This window comes from Eublepharis macularius, chromosome 8 (genome assembly GCF_028583425.1).
Source record: "Eublepharis macularius isolate TG4126 chromosome 8, MPM_Emac_v1.0, whole genome shotgun sequence".
Classification (NCBI taxonomy): Eukaryota; Metazoa; Chordata; class Lepidosauria; order Squamata; family Eublepharidae; genus Eublepharis; species Eublepharis macularius.
Genome location: NC_072797.1, coordinates 34,392,005 through 34,415,303, shown reverse-complemented (window position 1 = coordinate 34,415,303; position 23,299 = coordinate 34,392,005). Strand labels below are relative to the sequence as shown.

General features: G+C 43.8%; 3 protein-coding genes across 3 annotated transcripts; 1 reads left to right on the top strand and 2 right to left on the bottom strand.

Moving 5' to 3' along the window:
* Nucleotides 1-1,170: 1,170 nt before the first annotated feature.
* Nucleotides 1,171-2,885, bottom strand: LOC129334884 (uncharacterized). The gene is made up of 3 exons (XM_054987252.1): nt 2,277-2,885; nt 1,700-1,876; nt 1,171-1,432 (listed from the first exon to the last, which is right to left on the bottom strand). The coding sequence occupies exons 1-3, from the start codon at nt 2,617-2,619 to the stop codon at nt 1,188-1,190; spliced, it is 765 nt and encodes a 254-aa protein (XP_054843227.1). The 5' UTR covers nt 2,620-2,885; the 3' UTR covers nt 1,171-1,187.
* A 693-nt stretch (nt 2,886-3,578) lies between these two features.
* Nucleotides 3,579-5,282, top strand: LOC129334536 (putative nuclease HARBI1). The gene is made up of 2 exons (XM_054986695.1): nt 3,579-4,163; nt 4,575-5,282. The coding sequence occupies exons 1-2, from the start codon at nt 3,579-3,581 to the stop codon at nt 5,280-5,282; spliced, it is 1,293 nt and encodes a 430-aa protein (XP_054842670.1).
* Nucleotides 5,283-9,438: 4,156 nt separating this feature from the next.
* LOC129334765 (uncharacterized) lies at nt 9,439-11,771 on the bottom strand. Its single transcript, XM_054987074.1, has 4 exons — nt 11,097-11,771; nt 10,457-10,540; nt 10,145-10,210; nt 9,439-10,066 (listed from the first exon to the last, which is right to left on the bottom strand). The coding sequence occupies exons 1-4, from the start codon at nt 11,599-11,601 to the stop codon at nt 9,564-9,566; spliced, it is 1,158 nt and encodes a 385-aa protein (XP_054843049.1). The 5' UTR covers nt 11,602-11,771; the 3' UTR covers nt 9,439-9,563.
* Between the last annotated feature and the right edge of the window lie 11,528 nt (nt 11,772-23,299).

Sequence of the window (23,299 nt, the reverse complement as noted above, 5' to 3'; positions counted from 1 at the left end):
TGAACGGACACTATTTGATTATGTGACCACAGACTACAACTGATGACTTATCTGGATCTATGAATCCACATATCAATGACTCGGTGAATGTTTCCCTACTGACTTCCATACGTGATGTGGGATTGGTACTGTCGCGCCTGATCTGAGCCGCGTGATCAGAAACACCACACCAAACTCTGCCTCAAGTTTTCCTTGGAATAGTCATACTTACTTCTTGATAGACATAGAGATTGTATTCCCCGCATACTACGATAGATCTCGCCAATATCAGCGGATTGGTCTTTATTTGGCATCATGTCACGCAAACCTCCCGCTGAAGTATCACCTGCAAAATTCAAGTCAGTCAATATTTTAGGCAGATATTGAAGTGTCACCCAGCAAAATAAATCAGCGAAAAATGTAACTCCACTCAAATGTGGCATAGCTAAAACGTGCCTGGGGAAAATGAGAGAACTGGAGTTCCCTCTGCATCCTCGGTTCTGCCTTCCTCAACGGCGTTTCTGTCCTCATCCTCAGCATCAGAAGAAGTTGTTTCCACAATTATGTGAAGTTTGTGCTCAGCGCTCATGGCATACTTTCTCACTGCGGCACCACTGTGTGTTGCTAAAGAAGCTAGAAAGAGAAAAGGTTTTGTTAGAAATTTCCAGAGGAATCCCACATCTGAAGGTTGTGCAAGTGTTGGCAAGGCTGTAGTTTGAGCCTAGGCTTGACATCTTCAGAGCCGCAGTGTGTTTTGTTCAAGGAATGAACTGATCTCCTCATCACCACATGTTGGGCATTGTTTACATTCACGATGATGAAGGATGGAAGATAAGTCACCACTTTGGGTTATGAAGACTTTGGACTGCTGATACAGAGACAATTTTTTCTGCCGGAGAAACCGCGCAGAAGATAACAGCCTTAGGCACAGGAAAAAACAAAGGAAACAAGATAATGGGAACACTGCTAAACACCCTTGAAAAATAAAGGCTGAAATTGTTTTCTAGTGATGAGAGCTATATCAAGAGATCGTGTTCACTTCACGTACCACTCAAGAAACGTTGACAAGGTGTTAGTTGTACTCCACTCACCTTCAAAGGAGTCATCATGGAGAACAAATATGTTTTGTTTTAGCTGAGAGTGGATCTGGTTACCTTGATGGTTTTTTGCCCAGGCAATAGTGCTTTGATTGGCAAAATAATGGCCATTCATTCCTGCAGAATCTCATGCAATCCCACAATTTTCAGAGCAGCTCTTGATGGCACGTGTGAACCACACAAAAAATTACCTGAGGTACTCAGTTGTGGAGATACATCTCCGGGCATTATGGTTTCAGGAGCAGTCATGTCATCAGTTGCTTCTTCGTGACTATTGCCGGAAGATATAACGATTACGGTTTCTTCAGTTTCTAGGCGATGAGATCCACTGTCATCTGTTCTTTCTCTCTCTGAAGCTAGTGATTTAATACAGCAGAATTCCAATTAATGATCTTGTTATTGGTACATGGAATACACCACTCACTTCTCAAAGTACTTGGACAAGAAAGCAAATTTTTAAAATTGCACCAATTTCTGATCTGATGACGGATCAAAAAACAAATTAAAAATGGTGGCTGTGTTTGGAGTTCATGACTTCCTAAGAATCCTGTCGATGGTTTTTGAATTAGTTTGCCATGGGTAAACTCTAGTAAGCTAACAATCACATAAAAAGTTAAACTTACCTTGAGGAAATGCTGCTGTATTGATCTTTGCTGGGTCTTCAGTTGTCACTCCAAGAGGTGCATAGGCTTGCGCATCAGATTCTGCTGCACTTGATGATTCCACTGCAACAGTTTCTGAATTCTCATCATCCTCAGATGAAGTTTCTTCAATCTTGACTGCTCTTTCACAGATAATCTCTGAAATGAAAAATCATTTGAACAATGGTAAAAAACGGAATGATCGCCCTGATAATGTTTCCCTTTACTTACTTTGCTTTTTATGATCCAGGCATTCAGTTAAGGGGATCAAACAGGATGCATAGCATAAAAGTGGTGACCGGGGGAATTGCATATTAACATGAAAGATGCTTTTGAGGAGATGGTATTTCTCTAAGAACACTCTATGGCTTTCCAATCGTGACAAATAATTCGAAGATTAAACTTAGAGCGTGACAAACAGAAGGTTGACTTCAAAAAACACCCATTTGTTAATGAGGAATGAAGTCTCTTTGAGAACATGCCACTAAAAAGGTGTCATTAAACATGGGGGACTTGCATGGTCCGCCATGGAACGGGGGGGGGGGTTCAAAAAACTCACCATCATGAGGTCTTTCTTGACATCGAGGCCTCCCTGCCGCCTTCCAGATTAGCATCATCGCGTTGTGCACCCTAATTCTACGACTGCTTCTAGGAATGCATTGCAGTGCCTCCATTGATGAAATGAAATCGGACTTCAGTTTTTGGAATTTGCTTCGACACTGGTTGGCCGTTCGATGAAATCCGCGACTGCGTAGCACTCTTGAAAGAAATCGATAGATGCCGCGGTTGCTTGATTGCGTGCTGGCCATTAACCGAGATGCATGCCCACTCCTCCGAACAACCCTCAGAAGAAGAGATACCTCCTCCACTTCCCAGACATTTCCATGACGCCGGGAAATCATTTTGCACCAAGTGAACTGCGCCACACACAAATTCCAAAAAGTTCTCTCAAGAGTGATTGGTCTCCCATTTCATCCGCCCGCCCCCTCAACGATTTTAGCCAATCGTCTTAGTGCCCGCCAAAAACATGGAATGTTCTCAAGTAAAAATTTATTTTGGTGGACAGATCAAGTAGAGGCTTATGATAATTTCTCAGAAGCGTGTGGACTTGTGACTGTGACATTGAAGTGTAATTTTGTTTAATTCGTGGTGAACACAGATAAACCATTTTAAAAAAAAATCTAGGACAAGATTTCCTACCCTACCGCACCGTTTTTTACTCTTTCGTGGATGGATGAACGTGAAACTCGAGTTCTTTTCCATCACGTGACTAGTAAAGGGGAAAGAAATTGTGGGAACCGAACAAGACAGTGGTGCGTGTGCAAATTGACAGGGCAAAGAATCACACAACGCTTTAGACTGACTGCATTCCTTGTGCTTGAAAAAAACGGGACCGAGTACTTTTTTTTTAATAAAACAAAGCGCTACTTCACAAAACATACATACCGCTATTTTTTTTTTCTGATAGGTGTTTCAGAGTCAGGAAAACTGGACTGGGGAGGGGGTCAACACATCAATCCACTGTAATCCGCCCCTCTTAATTTTGCTCCATCACATGTGTAGTCATCGCTTTAGTTCGACATTTGAGTGGAAGAACTGGTCAATCTGCTCCTGCAAGTCTACTCTATGCTCTTTGCCCTAAAAGACACAAGCACAACTATCCCTAGCAAATGTCCTTCCTCCCCTCTAGGAAGTCATGATTTTTCTCCCGCCAAAAATGTGGCCACGATGATAGGCTGGCCAACTTGGGCGGGAGTTTTCCTTGGAACTGTGCGTTCTCCACTCTTGTGAACACATTTCTCTCACGGCATACTTTGGAATTGCGGAGGATTTTTTGAGCCCGATTTTATTCTGCTGAATTATGTCTGCGGTCCGAGCATTGGCACTGGCCTTGCTTCACATCATCTTTATCTATATTCAGCGATCGATCGATGCCTGCAACAGTTACTGGATGCGAGTGGTTAGAAGAAGGAGAATGCTTAGGAAATCACTTGCACTGAGGTGCATACCTCCGCCTTTATGGAGAACAAGGAGAACAGCAATGAACAGAGCACGTTTTCTCGCTGTAGCCGGAATCAGAGTCCCCCGTCGCTACTGGATTTATCCCCGTAGCAGGGACTGGTGGGACAATTTCGTCACTGCCATATGGGATGACCAGCTGTGGATTGAAAATTTTCGTATGACCAGGGAGACTTTCAATGAATTGGTTCATTCCATAGGGCACCGTCTTTCCCGTCAGCGCACCAGACTTCGCAATCCAATCTCTGTGGAGATGAGAGTCGCCATAGCACTTTGGTATCTTGCCAACTGTTCGACTTACCGTCAATGCATGAACCAATTCGGAGTGGGTATTTCAACAGTGGCAGGAATCGTCTTGGAGGTCTGCTTGGCGATAGAATTGGAGCTACTCAGTAGAGTCGTGTGCCTTGGACCTGATGTGGCGAGGGTGAGTACGCACTCATCTCCCAGAGTAACAGTCTCCATTCAAACTGTACTGGTCAAAGATTACAATTTGAAGCACAAAAAACTATGTTGCTGACATGTAGGCAATGAGCTGCACCTTTAAACCAATTTTATCGTGCCATGAGCTTTCGAGAGTCGCGGTTCCCTTTTTTCTTGTGCGTTTGAACAAGCGAACTGTGATTCTCAAAAGCTTGAGCTACAGTAAAATTTGCAAGTGCTGAGGGTTCTACTGTACTCTTTTTTATTTCACTAGTACAGACTACGGCTAACTCCTCTGGATTCTGGAGATGTGAGACTGCCTCAGCGCTGTAGTGAGAAGATTATGAATATAGGCGGTGGGAGAAAGAGGGGATTCTCTCTAACAGCAATCTTGTTTTTTTCTCTTTCATTGCAGATTATGTCTGGATTTCAGAAACTTGGCTTTCCTCATTGCATTGGTGCAGTTGATGGCACCCATGTTGCCATTTGCAAATTTAAAGGCCGTGGACGGGAGTACATCAACCGCAAGAAATTCAATTCCATTCTCATCCAGGGCACGGTGGACCATACTGGAAGATTCATTGATGCAGAGGTTGGCTGGAGTGGGCGGAACCATGACGCCTTTGTTTTTGTGAATTCTGCAATTTGTACGGCAATGGATGCGGGGGTGTTTGTGCCAGGCAACCCCAGTCTTACAATAGAGGGTGTAACCGTGCCACCACTCATCATATCTGATGCAGCCTACCCCATGAGAAGGTGGCTGATGAAGCCCTTCAATAGGCCCCACACTCCCGCAGAAGCATACTTTGACCGCTGCCTCACCAGAGCTAGGACCATAGTGGAAAGATGTTTCGGACGTTTGAAGGGGCGCTGGAGGTGTTTGAGGTCACAGCTTATGGTTGCGGAGGAGAATGTGACCTGCATAGCTACCGCGTGTGTGGTGCTACATAACATTTGTGAATTGAAAGGTCATGGCATTCCAGAGGATGATTCTCCCGTGAGGCCTGTGGAGGTGGATGAGGAATCTCTTGAACTCCCTGTGGGAGACAGAAGGCACCGGGAGGAGGGGAAGTTGGTGCGCGATGCCCTTGCACGCCACATGTTTCGAAACAGAGAAATCTAACAATATAAAAAGCTCTTCAGTCTGATTGTGAAAAAATCTGTGGTTGAACTAAGAAACGATTGTTGCATGTTCAGAGGTTGGACTCACGGTTTCAAAAAATGTTTCTTGTTGGTTTTGCCTTGATTGGATGTGTCATGCATTCAGTTGCAAGTGCTGGATTCCTATGAAACATGGTTTGTTAGAAAGCTTTGTTTAGAGATTCAATGATGATCTAATGAGTGAATTCTCATTGTTCCATTCCTGTTTTGAAATAAATTTTTATAACATCATGGTAAGAAATGTTCTGTTCGGTGGGCATCAAGTGAGCAGGAGGGGTTTCCACAAAGAGGGAAAGTGAAAAAAAGGGTTCATCATTGCACAGCCCAGGGGTGCCAAGATGGTCAGCACACTGTTGAATGCTAGCTTATCCGTGTGAAACAGCATCAGATCCACAAACACCCTCCCCCAACGTCACACTTCCACAGTGTTCCCTGCGATGGGAACCACCTACAGAACAAAGGAAAAATGACAACTACACACCAAAGTACTCTATTATAAAAAAACCATTCTCTCCTTCAAACTAAAATTGAGAAGGACAGTGTGAGACATAACACAGGCAGTACATAACACAACTAACCATACTGTGCAGAATTAAACCGAACTCTATCACGGGAAATAAAAAAAATTATTTCTTTAAGGTCTTTCAGGTTCCCATTTGGTGGGCACAACAGGACACGAAAGCAGCCTACAACACCAAATAACACAAATAGCATGCACAAATTCTGCCAGCAATTTTGATCGGGGGATTATTGTGTGTGAATTACGTAGTGTTATCTCTCTGGTTGAGGGAATGCTGTCACGGCCTTAGGTCTGCACCCACCGGTTTTTATATTCAAACAAGTGACATAAAAAATCCTTTCTTATAGCAATTGTGTTTTGGGTTGTTCTGTAAGGTGAAGTGACTTGTGCCCTATTTTCCCCTATAATAATAATAATAGCATTCGATTTATATACCGCCCTTCCGGACAACCTAATGCCCACTCAGAGCGGTTTACTAACTGTTATTATTCCCCCAAAAAAGTCACCCTGTGAGGTGGGTGTTGCTGAGAGAGCTCCAAAGAACTGTGACTCGGCCAGGGTGACCCAGCTGTCTTCAAGCGGAGGAGTGGGGAATCACACCCAGCTCTCCAGATGCCCTTTGGTGTTCTCCCCCACCACCAATGTAGACGGTGTCTGGTCTACCGCACAGTTAAAGGCACGAAGTTGTGTGGCACGAGAACCGCCCTTCGAGGTGGAACCAAATGCCCCCCCCTCCAGGTTGGTTTGCCTTGGTGCTTGCTTGGGGGGTTGGAGGACAGGTAGGAAACGTTCCCCTGATGTTACTGGGCATCTTTCATGCACTATTCCTAACCCCAGAACGACCAGCCTCTCTTATTTTCAACGTGGGAGATGATGGAGAAAGAGGGTGCCAAGAACAACATATTTTTGAGTCCATTAAAAGGACCACCCAACCGGCATCTGCCTGAACCATGTTAGAGGAAGTTAGGACAGGTGGGAGCAGGCACCATGAAAGTTGGCAGCATTTTGATTACAAAAGGCCACCCTGAACTACCTGGGAAGATGAATTCCTTTTTCTCCATATAGAAACATGGATATTGTTTGAAGAATGGGGCACCTTGTTTTGGAGTCCGTAAAATCTTTATGAAATTCATGTGGAGACGGAAGGGAAGGTCTCCAACGGTTTGTGTTGGATTTGGTCGGAAACCCCCCGCCCCAAGCTCTGCTAACTCTGGCAGAAGGTTTCGGAATCGAGATTCTAGCCAGTAAGCTGGTTCTGTGGTGTCTTTCCGTGTCAGTGTTCCCCAAATACTGACAAGAATTCCTGATTCTTAAAACCAAATATATACAGCTGAGACAGGCGTCCCCTGCACACCCCTACTATTATCCCCGAAATATTTCCAGCTCATGTTTTGAGTTGCATTGTTCAGCAATCCGATGTACGCATGAACCTTTTCTTCCTTATCAAGCATTTCGGCGAAGGTGGGAAACATTTGTATTTGAATTCGCCCCTGCACTCATGCTGTCTGTAGAAATGGCCAACCTTTATTTTGGCGGAATTTTTTTTTTGGAAAAAAAATTGCTCGCAATGATTAACCCTGACACAGCCAATCAGAGACGTTTATTTGGGTCGGAATATGATGTCTCTGACAAATCAGGATTGGCCTCTTCGACCGGGGAACCCAGGACTACAGGAAATAGACATGCCACCACGGAGAACTAGGGGCACCTTTTGGCAATTTGAGGAGGTGTCCCTGCTTCTGAAAATTGTTCTGCGTCTTGGTTTTGCAGCCGATTTTATGTCGAGCGCACACCAGCGCAACAGGGGGGCGTACCATGCCATTGCTAGGAAGCTGACTGATGCTGGTTATAGCCGAAATGCCAACCAGTGCAGGACCAAATTTAAAAGGCTGAAATGCGAGTTCATGGCATCCCTTACGGCATGCCAAGGCATCCCAAGCTGCAGCGGGCGGATCCCACACCATCACTCAATGATGCGTTTGTGGATAGCTGCTGGGAGACCACGCTGGGAGGATCGCCACCATGAAGGTAAATGAAGTACTGTGGGATGTTTATTTTGTGAAGGCACACCTCTAAAAATGTTTTCACCATGCTTTAAGTGAGATGGGGCCCCCCTTGCACCATCATCAAACACCGGGTCTTCCCCCCCCCCCTCACCCATCCCAATCCCCTCACTAAGATGGAAATGTATGTTGGTACAAGGCACCAATTTCCTGAATGAGAGGAATGTTGGATGGAAGTTTTCAAGGAAAAACCCCAGAACAGGCATGCTGTGTTGGGATCAGCACATGGAACACAGGAACACGTGGCACTGAACGGCACTGGGACTGTGCCCTGTCCTTGAAGACTATCCCACCATGTTTAAAAGTTGTTTTGTTTCTGTTCTTTGGGAAAGGTTTATGGTTTATGTCGGCACATATTTTTAATGTGTTCTCTTAAAGATGACTTGGCTACTGTGCGGTAAGTAAAAACAGCATTCCACACACCTCAGCCCTTATCATTCCTCCATGGGTATTCCCCCCCCTCCCTGCCCAAGATCCCAAACCGGCCTTCTAATCTAAACGGCATTCCCTAAATCCCTACACATGATACAGCATCGGTTGCCTAGGGTGATCAGCATTTCAACATTCCCTTGCCCCATTTTTTGAATTAGTCAGAATTCCTTGTTCATAACATTTCATCAATACTGCTCTTACTGATGTTTTAATTCTCTTCATGTGTTTCTCCAGCAACATCATACAGACATGAGGGGGAGGAGGAGCCCACGGAGGAAACAGGCTCAGAGGTGACCGTGCCAATGGATGAAATGGCCTTGCAACCCAGTTCTGAGGCAGTGAAGCAAGAAGAGGGAAACTGCTCCGAGTTCAATGAAGAAGTCACACCTCAGCAAGCAGTGATTCCTCCAGAACAGCTGACTGAGCATTCAGGTACACAAATGGAACTAACTACACCGTCATTCTGCCACATGTTAAACACGTGCTCTGTAATGACAATGAACAAAATTAAATCAAGTTCTCCAAACCCCCTTTTCAGGTGACCCCTGTGAGGAATGCATTCAAGCGTGGTGTCCACTACACACTGTAAATGTGCCTTCTTCATCTTTGGCAAGGGAACAGCCCCTTGAGATACTGGAGACTGTTCACAAGGCAGTGGGAACATGCCTCAGCTGCGGTAAGTAACCATCAATGACTTACTACGTTTGTGAACACAGAAGTGGCCACTCTGCGCTTACACCTTTTGTTTCCACAGCAAAGAAAACCAACAGAAGGATGGACAGCCTGCAGGCCTTGGTGAAGAAGCTAGAAAACAATGTGAGGAATTTGAATGAGGAGAACAAGAAATTGAGGTCCGACATTGATAATGTGCTGTCAAGGTTTAAGGAGATGTAGAAAAGATTTATTTAACATGCATGTTAGTTAAGTGTCCATATGATGCCTCACATGTAATCTTTCAAGTTTTGAAAAGAATAAAAAACAAATTTAAAACTGTGTAGTTTCTCCCATGGGTCAACATTTCAAACAACCGTGGTCAAAAAATAGATCTGGCAAACCGCACCTGGATTGCGGTGGGAGACAAAAAACAATTTTTTTCAATGGCCATTGTCAACCCCTCGCCAACATCGAAAAACACAATTACAGCTGTGACAAACATAATTTCAACAGCAATGATACGTGTGATATGCAGATTCCAACCCAAATGCTGCACCGGAAAAACATGTGGGGCTCAGAGGGATGGATCATATCTTTCTCTCTTTTTAATGATCCGAGCCCTTTTTCTTAGTGGTGCCTTATCATGATCGTTATCGCGTGTTTTGCTGTTGGCATTTTGGGAAGTTTCTGCAACCGGGCCTGCTCTTTGCTCCCTGACAAAGAGTTCAGTCAAGGAGCTGAGGGCACCGACAGCCCTATTAAGCCCCTCCATATTTTGTGACTGTGCCTCAATAAAAGCCCTACGATCCTCTCTTGCCTCCCTGATAATGTCCTCGTGCCATCTTGTCTCTGATTCCATGGCTGCACGCCAATGGCTGGTTGCCTCCAGAATTTCTCCACGTTCCTTTCTGTTGTTTTGTTCCTCCCTCTGTGCCTGAGATAGCATTCTCTCTGCAACGTTGGTGAGGACAGAGACGCGCCTGGTTCTGGTGCGCGCCTTTTCTAAGCGTGTAGCAGGAGACAGTTGTGCCGTGGGGACCTGCGGTTGTTCCACTGCTGGTGGATTGTTCAGATCTCCTGTTGGAAAGGACAGTGGTTATGCAAGTAGTAGTTACAAAGGAGTTTCCGGAGGTCACAATTTCAGCTCTTTCCTACCTTGCGGATCCTCTGCACCCTGTCCTGTCACCTCCGGGAACTCCTCTATCTGAGTTAAATCTGGATCTTGGAAATAAAAGATTTGGTTGTAAAATGAATGAGTTGATCTTCTTCATTCATGCTCACAGAAGTCTTCTTGACATCAGCAGAACGATGTTTACACCAATATTTTCCATGGTAGCCCAACCCCCACAAACAGATAATTATTTTGAGACTATAGCCATGTTTCTCATGGAGCGGAGCATACCAGGGCTCATTGGGAGGGCAGCATTGATTGTTGACCACAAGCACCCCACTCTATCTGCATCTTACCGTCTGCGGCATTTTCATCCTCTGGATCGGTCATGTCCATTGGGGGGGCTTCTCCGATTGATGTTTCTTGTTCTGTGGAAGAACCTGCAGTAATTGAAAACAAGTGATAGGCTGGTAAACAGTTAATGTACCATGGTTCTCCAGGGGGGGGAAAAAGGGAGGTGACGTTACAGACCATTGTCAGGTGTGGATTAATGCTTGGTGGAAGATAACCCAACCACCTTTGGGATACCTTGCACATTGCTGATCAAGGTGAAGTCCCCCTCTCCTTTCACAGAGCCCTTCTCTGCTGAAACCTGCGCCAGCCCCAGTAAAAAACAACGTTTCCCACCGCTAGCTTGCCTTGAGAAGCGGATTTCCACAATATTGGTTATACGTCCCCATAGGCAGAATAAACAACACATCCTTCCACGCACAAAAGTTAAATCAGGGAAATGCCCCCCCACTTGCGCCTCATCCCTCTCCTGCAGTGATAACCCAAACACAATCAATCCGTTGAGCATATCCCCGAAATCCTAAGCAGAAGGAAAAAATGCCCCTGAGACTCCGGGAAAGTTCTGCCCAGGCGGGGCACACTGGAGGGCACAGCGAACCCACCCCAACCAAGGACCAGTCATGTCGGTCAAAACTGCATGCTCACCTGAATCATTGGGAGTGGAAGCGGGGACCGCCTGAAGATGTAGAGTGACCATTGGATGTGTGAATAGTTCCTCTGATCCCTCCCATGGAGCGGGAACGCCATGGTTCGACCGATCTTCCCCCATGGGGTCGGCATTGCTCACCGACTGCAGGTTAAGACTTCTTGCCACCCTTTGTGGCCGTATGCTTGCATCCCCTCTGAAAATTCTTGCAAGCTGTGCATAGAAAGGGCATGTTGCAGGGGCATTTCCCGATCTTCCATTGTGTGCCGCGACCCTCTTGTACTCCTGTCTCAAAGCTTTTGTTTTTGTCCGGCATTCGAGTGCGGTTCTTGCATGGCCTCTCGCCACCATCTGCTCTGAGATGCGCTCGAAAACATCAATGTTCCTGTGACAGAGCAATAGTGCCTCTTGCACCTTCTCCTCACCCCAAAATTCAATGAGGTCCAATGTCTCCTTCTCCCTCCAGGAGACCCCTCTCCCACTGGTTGGTTTTAGTGCAGCCATTTCCTTGAGCAACCGTTGAGCAGTGCACGGAGGTGGCACAGATCGCAGGAGTTGAATTTCCCGCCCAGCAAATAATGGCACCCCATTGGTCCACAAAAATCACGTGATCCCAGAAGGGGTGAGTTTGAACCTCGTTTGAGGGCACCACCCACTGCCCCAACCCCATTCCCATCCCGAAAAAAGGAGTCAAGAGTCAAAATATGTAGAACACACAAGTGGAGATGTCTCAATGCACCTTTGCATCCACAGAACGCAGAAACGTTATGGCCAATTTTATTTTTCATTACTGGAAAATGTCGATGGTGGTTCCTGATTGAATTGTCAAAATGCAGAGAGTTTTGAGTGGAGAGGGGTTGTCACTGAAACGTTTGGTTCATCATGACCACAATCGCTCACCGCTAGGCAAACATTTTTTTAAGGGGGGGGTTGGAAATGTGAGGCGCGTAACACGAACTTATCAGGATGCAAAAGACGGGGAGAGAAGAATAGAGATGGCACCAATGGAGATGTACCGCTGAAATGTTTAGGTAGCGGGGAAAAAATGGCGGACGAAGCATTTGGGGAGCTGGAGATGCAGACCAATCAGCTTCCGACGACAAGACTTAGCGGGGGGAGAGAGAAGCAAAAAAGGGACAAAAGTGTTCACACTGGGATTTATCGGATCAGCATTGAGTTGGCAGCGGATTATGGGAAAATTCGCGGTATGTCCGCAGTGAGAAAAATCGGGGATAACCCGGACTGACAGCGGCTCTGCGTCCCATGGATGCCTTGCTAATGTGAAAACTCTGAAAACATGGGATGCAAACCAGGGACAGATACGCTGCTAAGTGTGAGTGTGAAATAACTCAATGAAGCAACCTATCAAAACGCCACAACCTTGTCGATGAATGGGCAAACTGAACATCAAAAAAACCAAGTACCTGTTTGTGACCAGGGACTATGACATGAGCCGAACTGTGTTTGAGCATCACTAGCCTGTGACCATTGGCCAAATGCGGTTTAAACATTAAATTTTATCCCAAAGTATAAATTGTACATGAATTACCTTTGGGCTGAGATGTCATTTCTCTATGAGGGCACCCAACACATAGCCTTTGAACATAAAATTTATTCTTGGACAAATTCATACAAGATAGAATATAAGAATTTCATAACTGTACATATTGGACATTAGGCATAATAATTGGTTTCTTTCCAGGCTGCTAACACAAAAGCATTATAAAAGTAGGATCTTGTGATATGTATGCTATATCTGTATATCTTTTCCTTTCTCAGTTCAGCTTTATTTTTATTTGTTTGTTTTTGTGGTATACATTGCAACTTAATTGCTACTACCGTGTTTTAAAAATAAAAATTGTATGTGTTTCTGGTCTCCTGGAAATGTATCAGGCTTCTGAAATTTTGAGTGTTTCTAGTGAAGTAGAATGCTGGGATTTTATGTTAATGGCACATCCAGCCATCTATCTATAAGTAGTTGTTTATTGTCTGTTGGGGAAAGAATAATTTAATGGAAATCATATCTGCATGATTAGAGAATGCCAGATTATGATCTTGAGACAGTCACAAACAGGAGGTCATCTGCTTTGTTTGTTTATTTCTTCAGCTTTGTCTCAGAGGCACTCAGTACATTGAAATTTGAGTCCAGTGGCACCTTAGAGACCAGCAAGATTTTCAGTATATAAGCTTTCGAAAGTCAGAGCTCTCTTACAGCCTGAATATCTTGTTAATCTCTATGGTGCCACTGGACTCAAATACTGCTGTTCTACTGCAGACCAACGGCTACCCACCTAAAACCAGTACATTGATATATATATATTTATTCTGTGTGTATTTAAAACCATTTTTCCTTTCATGGGTTTTATCTTGAACACAAAACAGTTGTGGATGAACACCTTGCAAAGTTTCAAAACTATTTTAGTTCCTGTTCTTATGATAAAGAGTGAGAAGTGGTACTGAATTAATCCATTCTTGAGAACACCTTAAAATTATAATGAGGACAAAGTGGAACAAAATGTATTCATTCTCACGGCTGCTCTCCTGATTTCACCAGAATAGCAAATGGCAAAAATATATTAATTCTTATAATAAAAATGTAATGAGGACAGAAGATGGTGTAAAATGAATTAATTGTAGAGGCAGAGTTACCAAAGCAAGACTATATAAAAGTAGAAAAAGGAATAATGTGAAGAGAGGTTCACGTTCTTCAACTTATTGAACAAGGAGCACTGACATCGTTCTTTGTTGGCAAATAAGGAAATAAGGTAGCCTTATTCAACTGCTCAGTCGCATGTATACAGAATGTGCAAAGGGGGGAGCACACTCGTCGCTAGCCCCACTTGAGTCAGTTTGGGTCAGGGATTTCATGCACTGAAATATTTATTGTAATGCTGATTTTAGTTTTTGTATATTTGTTTTGACTTTTATTCTTGATGTGTCTGGATGGTTTTCGAATTTGTAAGCCACTTTGGGCTGTGAAGAAACCTATTTATTTATTTATTTATTTATTTATTTATTTATTTATTTATTTATTTATTTATTTATTTATTTATTTATTTATTTATAGTCTGCCTTTCTCACTGAGACTCAAGATGGATTATGTAGTGTGAGAGTAGTACAATCAATATCGAGGACATTTCCATACAGTATCAAGGACATTTCCATACAGTGTCACAGACATTTCCATAAACAATGTCATAGGATTTTACGAAGACATAGCATTAGCAAGGATCCAATACAGAGTTGAAGAATTGCTGAAACAGAACATAATCAGTTCTAGGACTGACATTAGATAACATGAAGCGTAGGTAGTATATAGGAGTACATATTCAAAGCAACAGATAATATGCAAGGCAACATAGTGGTGAAGACTATGGTCCCTAACTCATTAGCAAAGCATCTGAGATCCCCTCCCTACAATACTTCCCTCTTATCTAAGTAAAAATGCTTACATAAAATAAAAATCAATATTCTTTCAATCCCAATAACAGCATGCTTAGTGCCCCACTCGGAGTGGTGAACAAAGTCAGTGTCGTTATTATCCCCACAGAGCACCTGGGGCTGAGGGGAGTGGCTCACCCAAGGCCTCCTGCTGAGCTCATGGCATTAGCGGGATTTGAACCAGCAGAGTGCTGGTTCTCAGCCCAACTGCTGAACCACTATGCATCCAATTTCTGCTCATGATACCCCACAATACAGAGAAATGAAAGAAGCAAGAACAGAGAGAGGAGTGTCAGAGAGAGAAGGGGAGAATCTGTGGGAGGGGCTTCCTTCCTCTAAACCCCACACACACACCTGTAAAATGTTACAAGGAATTATTAGCACCTCTTCCCTTCTGAATATCTGAAATTAGAAAAACGTTTTTCTTTCAAATGCCAGCATGCTGGATGGATTATTTAATTTCCATTACAAAACAGAAAGTTAACATGTCAAGATGCCCAGATGGAAATTACCCTTTGCTAGTTAACCTCAAATATATTGAAAAGAAAGTATCCATGTTACTAATTTTAAATATTCAGAAGTTATGAAGGGACTGTCATGGCAAATAAACAATGAAATAGTCTTTGTGCTTGCTAGCGTGTGTGTGTGTTCATCCCTCCCTCCCTCCCATGTGTGAGTACACACACACACACCTGACCTTTCAGAGCTCAGCATTAAAGGTATAGGTTTCTCAGAATAGCAGATTGGCTTGTGAAAGACTAAAGGAACTTACTCCAAAGCATGATCTGCTGCCCAATTTGGGAATAATCTGAACTCCATGTTTTAAACCTGGCAATTAAAAAAAGTGGGCTATATCTTTGACAGATAAATTTTGAAGAGGGAAAAAAACAGTTACAGAAAATCCAACCTCTTAGCAGGGCTCTCGACCTGTTAATGTCACCACTATGATTGCCACCTCTAGCATGAGGCTGTGCCTCAGAAATGCCAGTCGTAATTAGCAGCATACTAAAATATATTTTATAGCTCATTCCTAGTGACAGGAGCATTTTGTCCTGTGGGCCTTCATACAGGCAGCTAGAACAAAATGGAGGCAACAAAGCCTGCGTTTCAGAGATGCTATTTTTCAATTCATGTCAATGAGCTGCCGGTTAGAAAGTGTCATTACTCGTGTCAGAGCCAGGTGACGGAGGCAGCGGGCACAGCCTAACCAGAGGCTCATCTGTGCAAACCGCATTGCAACAAATGGGTATTCTTTTCCATTGAATGTGTAAAAACTTAGTGGTGCACCCAGCGGCAAACCAGTGTCAAGCCAGATTTACCAATACACATTTGACAGCATGAGGGAAAAAAATACAAATATATCAGAATTAGGAAACAGTAACAGAGACTAAATTAGAACCTGAATTAGCCTATTTGATAAATTAGATCCCTCCAGTCTCATCTGGATTTCCAAAAGGGACGTATAATCATTCATTCCCCTGTTCAAATCCCCATTTGACCAAAAAATTGTGACCTTTGAAGTCCTGAAAAAAAGATGGGTTGGAGCTGTGGCTGGGTGGCAGAGCATCCGTTTGCCATGTGGAAGATCCCAGGTTCAATCTCTGGCATTGAAAGTTGAGGGCCAGGTAGTGGGTGATGTGCAAGACCTCCAAGCGAGACCCTGGAGAGCCACCGCCAGTCTGAGTAGCTAATACTGGCCTCCGTGGGTCAATGGTCTGCTCCGGTATAAGGCAGCTTCCTGGTTGTCTTGATCCTGCAAGGACAGCTTGGTTTCACACTACTCTAGCCTGGCCTGTTTCACTGTTTGGCTCCCAAAGCCCAGCAATTTCATCAAGTGTTCTAAATTTGAGCACAAATACTTTGTGTATTTTCACACCCTTGACTTGGTAGCGTAGCTTGGTTCAGTAAGTTCTCAATAAATGCCAAAATGAAGAAATCCGAAAAGGAGCCTGTACAGGCTGAAAAGCAGTGCATGCACTTAGAATCAATTGATTTGGAATGATGCATCAATAGATACCCAACCAGCTGCCACAATGAATCCTGCTAATGATACAGATGCAAAAGGTCCTAAAATGTGTTCATTTTGAACTGTGAACAGATCATGAATGCCATTATAAGAAATGCTTGACTGGTGAGAAAAATCAAAGCATTGCTGTTTTTCAATATGTTGTGTCCATAGGCAGAGAGAAGCTATGGGATGTGGTCCAAATTTGGCTGGGGAGTAGGTATCCTTTTAGACTACAAATGGGAGATTATGTGCCATAAAGTTGCAGCTAGGGGCTTTCAAGGTAAGTGAGAAGCAGAGCTGGTTTGCCATTAACTTCCTCTGCAGAGGCTTGCTTGGGTGTTCCCCATCCAAGTACCAAGTCTATTTAGCTTCCATCAAGATCAGGCAATACCATGCCAGTTTCCCTCCCTCTGTGTGGTTGAATTTCCCCCTAACAAAACAGTCCTTGAACGTGGAATGATGGCATGTCAGACAAAACACTTGGTAATAGAGGCCCTTTCTAAAAATATTGGGAAGCATTCAAATATGTGACCCACTTGCAGTCTGGCTGAGTGTTTTATATTTTGTCTATCTCTGCGTTTTTCTTTTAAGTCTCTTCCTAACATTTCCCTCTTGTAACACTGGAAACTGACATTTGCTCAGTACCCTCTCCCAAGCTATTTGTTTTCCTTGGTAATATTTTGTGCAGTTGCACACATTCAATCACCATCACATCCTTGATAGAACAGCAATTTAAAATAGCATTTTAAAAAACAGGCATTATTGTTACTGGTGAATTTCATGAAAGATTATGGCTTACATCCTCAAAGGGGTTTTGTGAGCAGAGAGATGTACATTCACAGAGCACACTTTTCTCACCTTCCCCCTCTTGCAGCAACCTGAAATGTGAAGGACCAACTGTGCACTGGCTGCTAAGGAATGAAGAGTCACATGGAGCCTGGTTTTATCTTTAGTTAAAAAAATGACGGGCCCTTTGTTTAAGGAGCTCCACTTTAAGATAGGAAAGATGAGAGAGAGCATTCTAATCTAACTAAACTAGGATGGAGAGAGATGCAGAAGCATGTCCTGCCCTAATGGTTGCAAGATGGAGACGAAGAGAAGAGAAGATGTTCACCAGGAAGGAAGGAAGGAAGGAAGATTCCTGGCAGAGTAGCAATCTGCTTTTCAAAGGGATCACCTCAGAGAAGTGGAAAGGAAGGATGGACAGGTCCTCTGGTCCTCTCATAGTCCTTTCTGGAGTCTGACAGCACAAATAGGATTACAATTTCCAAGCAGGTCCTGGAGATCTCCTGGAATTACAGCTAATCACTGGAGTATAGGCATCAGTTCCCTTGGAGAAAATAGCTGCTTTGAAGGGTGGACTTAAGGCTGCCAGTCCCCTGATGGGGGCAGGAGAACCCCCGCTCCCAGCCTCTGCCTCACACCACCACTCACCTAGCCAGCAGAGGGGGAAGGCCCTGGGGAATGGGCCCGGGAGGCAAGAAACCTCCCTGGCCAGTGTGCAAAAGGTGTGCTCCCGCCCTTCACAGGGGCCCAAATTGGCCCCTGTGAAGGATGGGAGCATGCCTGCTGCCAGGCACGATAACGTCACTTCCAGATGGCACTTTGTGCATACATGAGAAGATCACAGAGGTAAGTGCCAGGTCCAATTATTTACTTACTTCATTTATACCATAGTAAAATGCCATAGAGGTGGACTCTATGGCATTTTACCCTGTTGAGGTCCCTGCCCTCCCCAGGCTCTATTGCCCCCCCCTCAATCTCCAGGAATCTCCCAACACAGAGTTGGCAACCCCAGCTAAAAGCCCTTTACTTTCAACAAAATACTCCCCAAAATCTTTTTCCTGTGGGACAGGGGGCCTTCAGGAACAGGATTTCAGGGGGCACTTTAGGCTACTGCAGAAGTGAGAAGGCAAGAAAGTTGCACTCTGTTTGTTCAGACCCCTCTACTCACAGAAAACTGGAAGCTGGTCTGTCCTCATTGCCAGAATAACTCCCCCCCCCCACTTACTTAGGAGTCACAGGATGCCCATGTGGGAACTCGTAGCGCCAGCAACAGGGCCCAGACAGGACAGAAGAGGACATGATGGAAAAATGAGCTGCTGAGGGCAGGAGTATGGATGCCCCCAAAGCTCACAGAATCTAAGCCTATATTTTATGGGTAAGGATATGGAAAGAATGCATAAATGCCTTCAGAGTGCTGCATGGGTAGTGCTCTGGGTTTTTATTTCCTTGTCCCATTTGTGTACCTTGTATTCTCATTCTAACTGAGATCCTAGCTACACACATCATGTTTTCCCCAGGAATGTCCAGGAACATCCCTTCATTGAATCAAAAGACATGTTCTGGAGATCCATGCTTCCTAAGAGGAGTTGTGGAAAGTGCACAGGGAGAGAACTAAGGCTTGCACTAGCATAAATGGCACTTATGTGGGTGTAACCACCTTTTGCCGGCAGCCACCAAGGCACACTGCTGCAGACGGGTCACCACTGGTGGGCATGCTGGGCGGCAGGGTGGAGGCGTAAGTGCTAGCTCCTAGCCTGTTTTGAACCATTCTTTTTTTTCAAGAACACCATGGAACATTCAAAACTGCAGCATTACAAGTTTTCTGCTCCAATCTCCCATATACAGTGAGAAATAGTGGGGTATTTCTTACTGTTGAACATGATGGAATATGATTGAATATTGTCACTCCATTGTGGTCACTACTCTATAAGGAATGATCATTGGTCCTGGACAGGTAGTTCTTGTTGGATGTCTTGGAGGATTTCCTGATACATCCTGGAACACAGATAAAAGAACTTTGTGAAGGAATGTGCTTTACTATTTCATATACAAGACTGAACTTCATTAAGTGAATGCCCAGGTGGACCATAAGGAGATAAGCATGGTTCTTTTTGGAATTTTAAAGATTATTATGAATGTACTCTTTGAGAATCTGAGATCTTATGGAGTTATATTTTGTATAGATATTTATTGTATTTATTGTAAATATATTTAGGAAACAGTGTTATTTATTCACTACACCTTAAAAAAGAAATACTTAATTAAAAACCAAAAAATGTTTGTTTAAAGAATTGTATATTTGATTGTTGATACTGATTTCCCATGAAGGATTCATATCTCTTGTTTGATGTCTCTGAAACCTGGAGGCTGATCCCAGGTGTTGCAGGCTGCAAGTGTGACCCTCACTGGATCCTACTGCCTTTCTAGTTCCACTTTTCAGGGAGGAGGAACCTATTTCTTGTGGTGGTGGTGGCAGCGAGGGTATTTGCAGGCACACGGAGCTGCTGCCACCAGCCTGGCCCTCATCAGAAATAGGGGTTGGACAGGCGAGAGGGTGGGTACCCGATCCACATCTTCAGTGTTACCTCTGCCCCCCCCTCCAGTAGGGATGCCTGCTCCCTGATGTGGGGGTGTTGGTAGGGAGTGGGGATTGTGGCCTCCTGATTGCCTGCGCCCCTCACCCACCTGTTAGGGGAGTGGGGCGGCCTTTGGCTGGTGTGGGCAGGGTTGTCAGGTGAACAGTGGGCGGGTGCTTTTGGTGGTGGCTGAGCCTTGCCAAGTTCTTGTGCTGGCGTGGCTCTCCTGCAAAAATCCATAGGGACTGGCAGAGCAGCGTCACTTTTACATCGCTGTGCGGATGGAGGCGCTGACTCAGGGTTTAGGATTGCACTGGTGGAGCACCTACTGCAGCAAATAGCATTTCCTTAGGGCTGTGTATCCACAACTGTGCTCCTCTTATGTCTCCAAGTGTTCTTGATTCTATTTGGTTCTTATTCCTTCTTCTTCTTCTCTCTTCATAGGTCCCAGTTAGGGTTGCTGTCCTTCAGGTGGGGCCTGGAGATCTCCTAGAATTACAGTTGACCTCCAGATGACAGAGATCAGTTCCCTTGCAGGAAATGGCAGCTTTGGAGGGTTTTATACCCTGCTGAGTGTATACCCATACCCCACCCTCCCCAGCCCCCACTCCCAAATCTCCAGGAATTTCCCAAACAGAGTTGGCATCCTAGCTCTGGTCTCTATTCTCACTTACAACTCCCAAAGACAAATATGTTGCTGGTAGACCCAAGTAGCCCAAGCTACCTTTACTGCACATCACTCCAATTCAACTAGTTGTCACCTCACACTTTTCAATCAGCACCCCACCCCATATTTTTCTAGGAGTCATTTAGTTCAGTTTGGCTTATACCCTTCTCCCATTTTTTTAAAAAAAATTGATATGATGAAATCACTTCTTGGTTATTTTACTATGTTAAAAGTAGTAGAGCGTCAGAGTGGTGTAGTGGTTAGAGTGTTGGACTAGGATCCGAGAGAACCAGGTTCGAATGTCTACACTGCCATGGAAGCTCCCTGGGTGACATGGGCCAGTCACAGTCTCAGCCTAAGCTACCTCACAGGGTTTTTATGAAAATAAAATGGCGGAGAGAATTATGTAAGCCACCTTGTGTCCCCACTGGGGAGAAAAGCAAGGTATAAATAAAGTAAATGTGAATAGGCTCCAAATACTGGGCTTGAGTGTATCGTATCCAAAGATCAGTTTCCACTTGCACAAGGCATAGTGTTATTAACAAAATATTTGTCTAAAAGCAGGCTTGTGCAATAATTTTAATTTATAATTTAATAATGCAACTATAATAATGTGTTTTCGAAGCAGGACATAGTAAGCTGTCATGATTTAGAATTGTGCCATATGTAGTGCTACTATTTGTGCAATGGCTGTTAGCAGAACGCTGCTTACTTGGAGATGTTTTTGCTGGATACAATCTGCTGTCTCTCAATGTTGCTTCCCTTCTGGGAGCCTCAAGGAGAGATGGGATCACAAAGTAAGTAGCACATTTATAAGTACTGTATGTAATGATTTTAAGTGTGTGTGTGTCTTTAAATGCTTGGTGTAGTACAAATGAAGAATAGGGGTGAAAGAGAGGGATGGATGAGTGAATGAGATGATTGGTTGATGACTGAGAATGTAGGCAGAGTGAACTGCTGCTTTTTAATTACTGAGAGAAAAGAGGCTTTCTGGTTTAGATAGGCAAGCTGTGTGCAGCCTGAGAGTGTCTCAGTATTTCTGAGAGAAAACATTCATTCTGTCTAAAGCAGACAAACTGTGTGTGCCTGAGAGAGAGAAAAGGATGCATTCTGGTTTAGACAGGCAAGCTGTGTGCAGCCTGAGGGTGTCTATGCATTTCCAAGAGAAATACCGATTCTGGTTTAGACAGACAAACTGTGTGTGCGCCTGAGAGAAAAAGTTTATGTATATCTGTGTGACTTAAACTTATGTAAAGAAACTTTAAGAACTGAGACCTATCTTTGAAAACATCAAGCTTAAGTAATAGTGCAAAACCAATATGCTTCTTGTAAAAATAAAAGTTTCTTTTGTTTTCTCCCCATTCTTTGTTATTCCTATATCCCATTTCTTTCCTGAGGGCCACATAGTCCCACAAAGGAGCCTGACGCTTGGGTACATTATTAAAGGCGAAATTTAAATTAACTATTTTGGAATATAATTCCTGGTGGCAGCAATCTACCCAGAGGGTGTAAGAAGAGGGTTAAAGGCAAAATCTAACTGAAAAATAAAGAGGGTTTACCTTGTAGTAGTGTATTAACATGAAAGGTAAACAGGGCTCAGGTAGAACAAAACCTGACCTTGAACTACCAGAATGTCAAGTACCATGCTGAAGTATCAGATTAGGTATATGGCAATAAAATTAGGGCACAATAGAGCAGCAGAAAAGTGGGTATGAAAGGTGATGAACCACAACAAATCCACTATTTCAAGGTGAAATATGGAAACTCAAGATGGCAAGTTCAAATCAGTCTCTCCTCTCTGTTTCTCTTTCATGCACACACACACAAACTGTGTCTGCATGCTGATAATTACTACGTTGTTTGGCATTACCTGCCTTTGCCCGAGCTAGTTTGGAAGTACTCCAGTTGCAATCAGCTTGTAATCACCCAGGGTACTCTAAGTACAGTAGCAGTGTAGTTAGGAGGGAATTAATTTTCCCTCCTTGACTGTTGTTAGTGTAATTCACTCCTCTGTTTTTAATTGCTGCATCAAACTGCTTTGTAGAATATTTCATGTCTCATCCCTAGAGAAACCAAAGTATGTACCTTGCCTAAAGTAATTTGTACGTTCACCCTACACGCACGTACATACACAAGCTCAGATAAAAGGTTAACCAGATGAACAAAACAAGATTTCTGTCCATCCTTAAAATGCAGGACTTGAGGGACAGATGCAAGGGATAAGCAAATGTAACTCCAAGCGTTCTAATATTACATCCCTGGCCGTTTGATACAAACTGATACAAATTCATGTGGATATAATTTCAAGTGGGTATACAACAACCGGTTATGATCCCCCCTAAATTAATAATAAAATAATAAACAGCCCCCAGCACCAAATTTAACCATGCCAATTTTATTAAAAGGAAAAATGCTACAACTTTATTAAGTATTTGGCATTTGACCATTTACTAGGACAGAAAGCAAAGAGACCTGTACCTCTTCAACCCTTCGTGCTTTGCCTGGCAAATTCTTGGACGCACACCATCCCAGTCTCTTGTACATTTCCTTATGTCTCCTGCCCTCAAATATATCTTGTGCTTTTCAAATTTGACTGTCCTTTGAGATAAGATCAGTGTAATATGTGGAAAAGTTGACATTTTAAAAAACAACAACAAATGTGCTTAGGTCATATTGGATAAAGCCTATGTTATCATTAAGGATGAGCCAACGTAACTGTGGTAG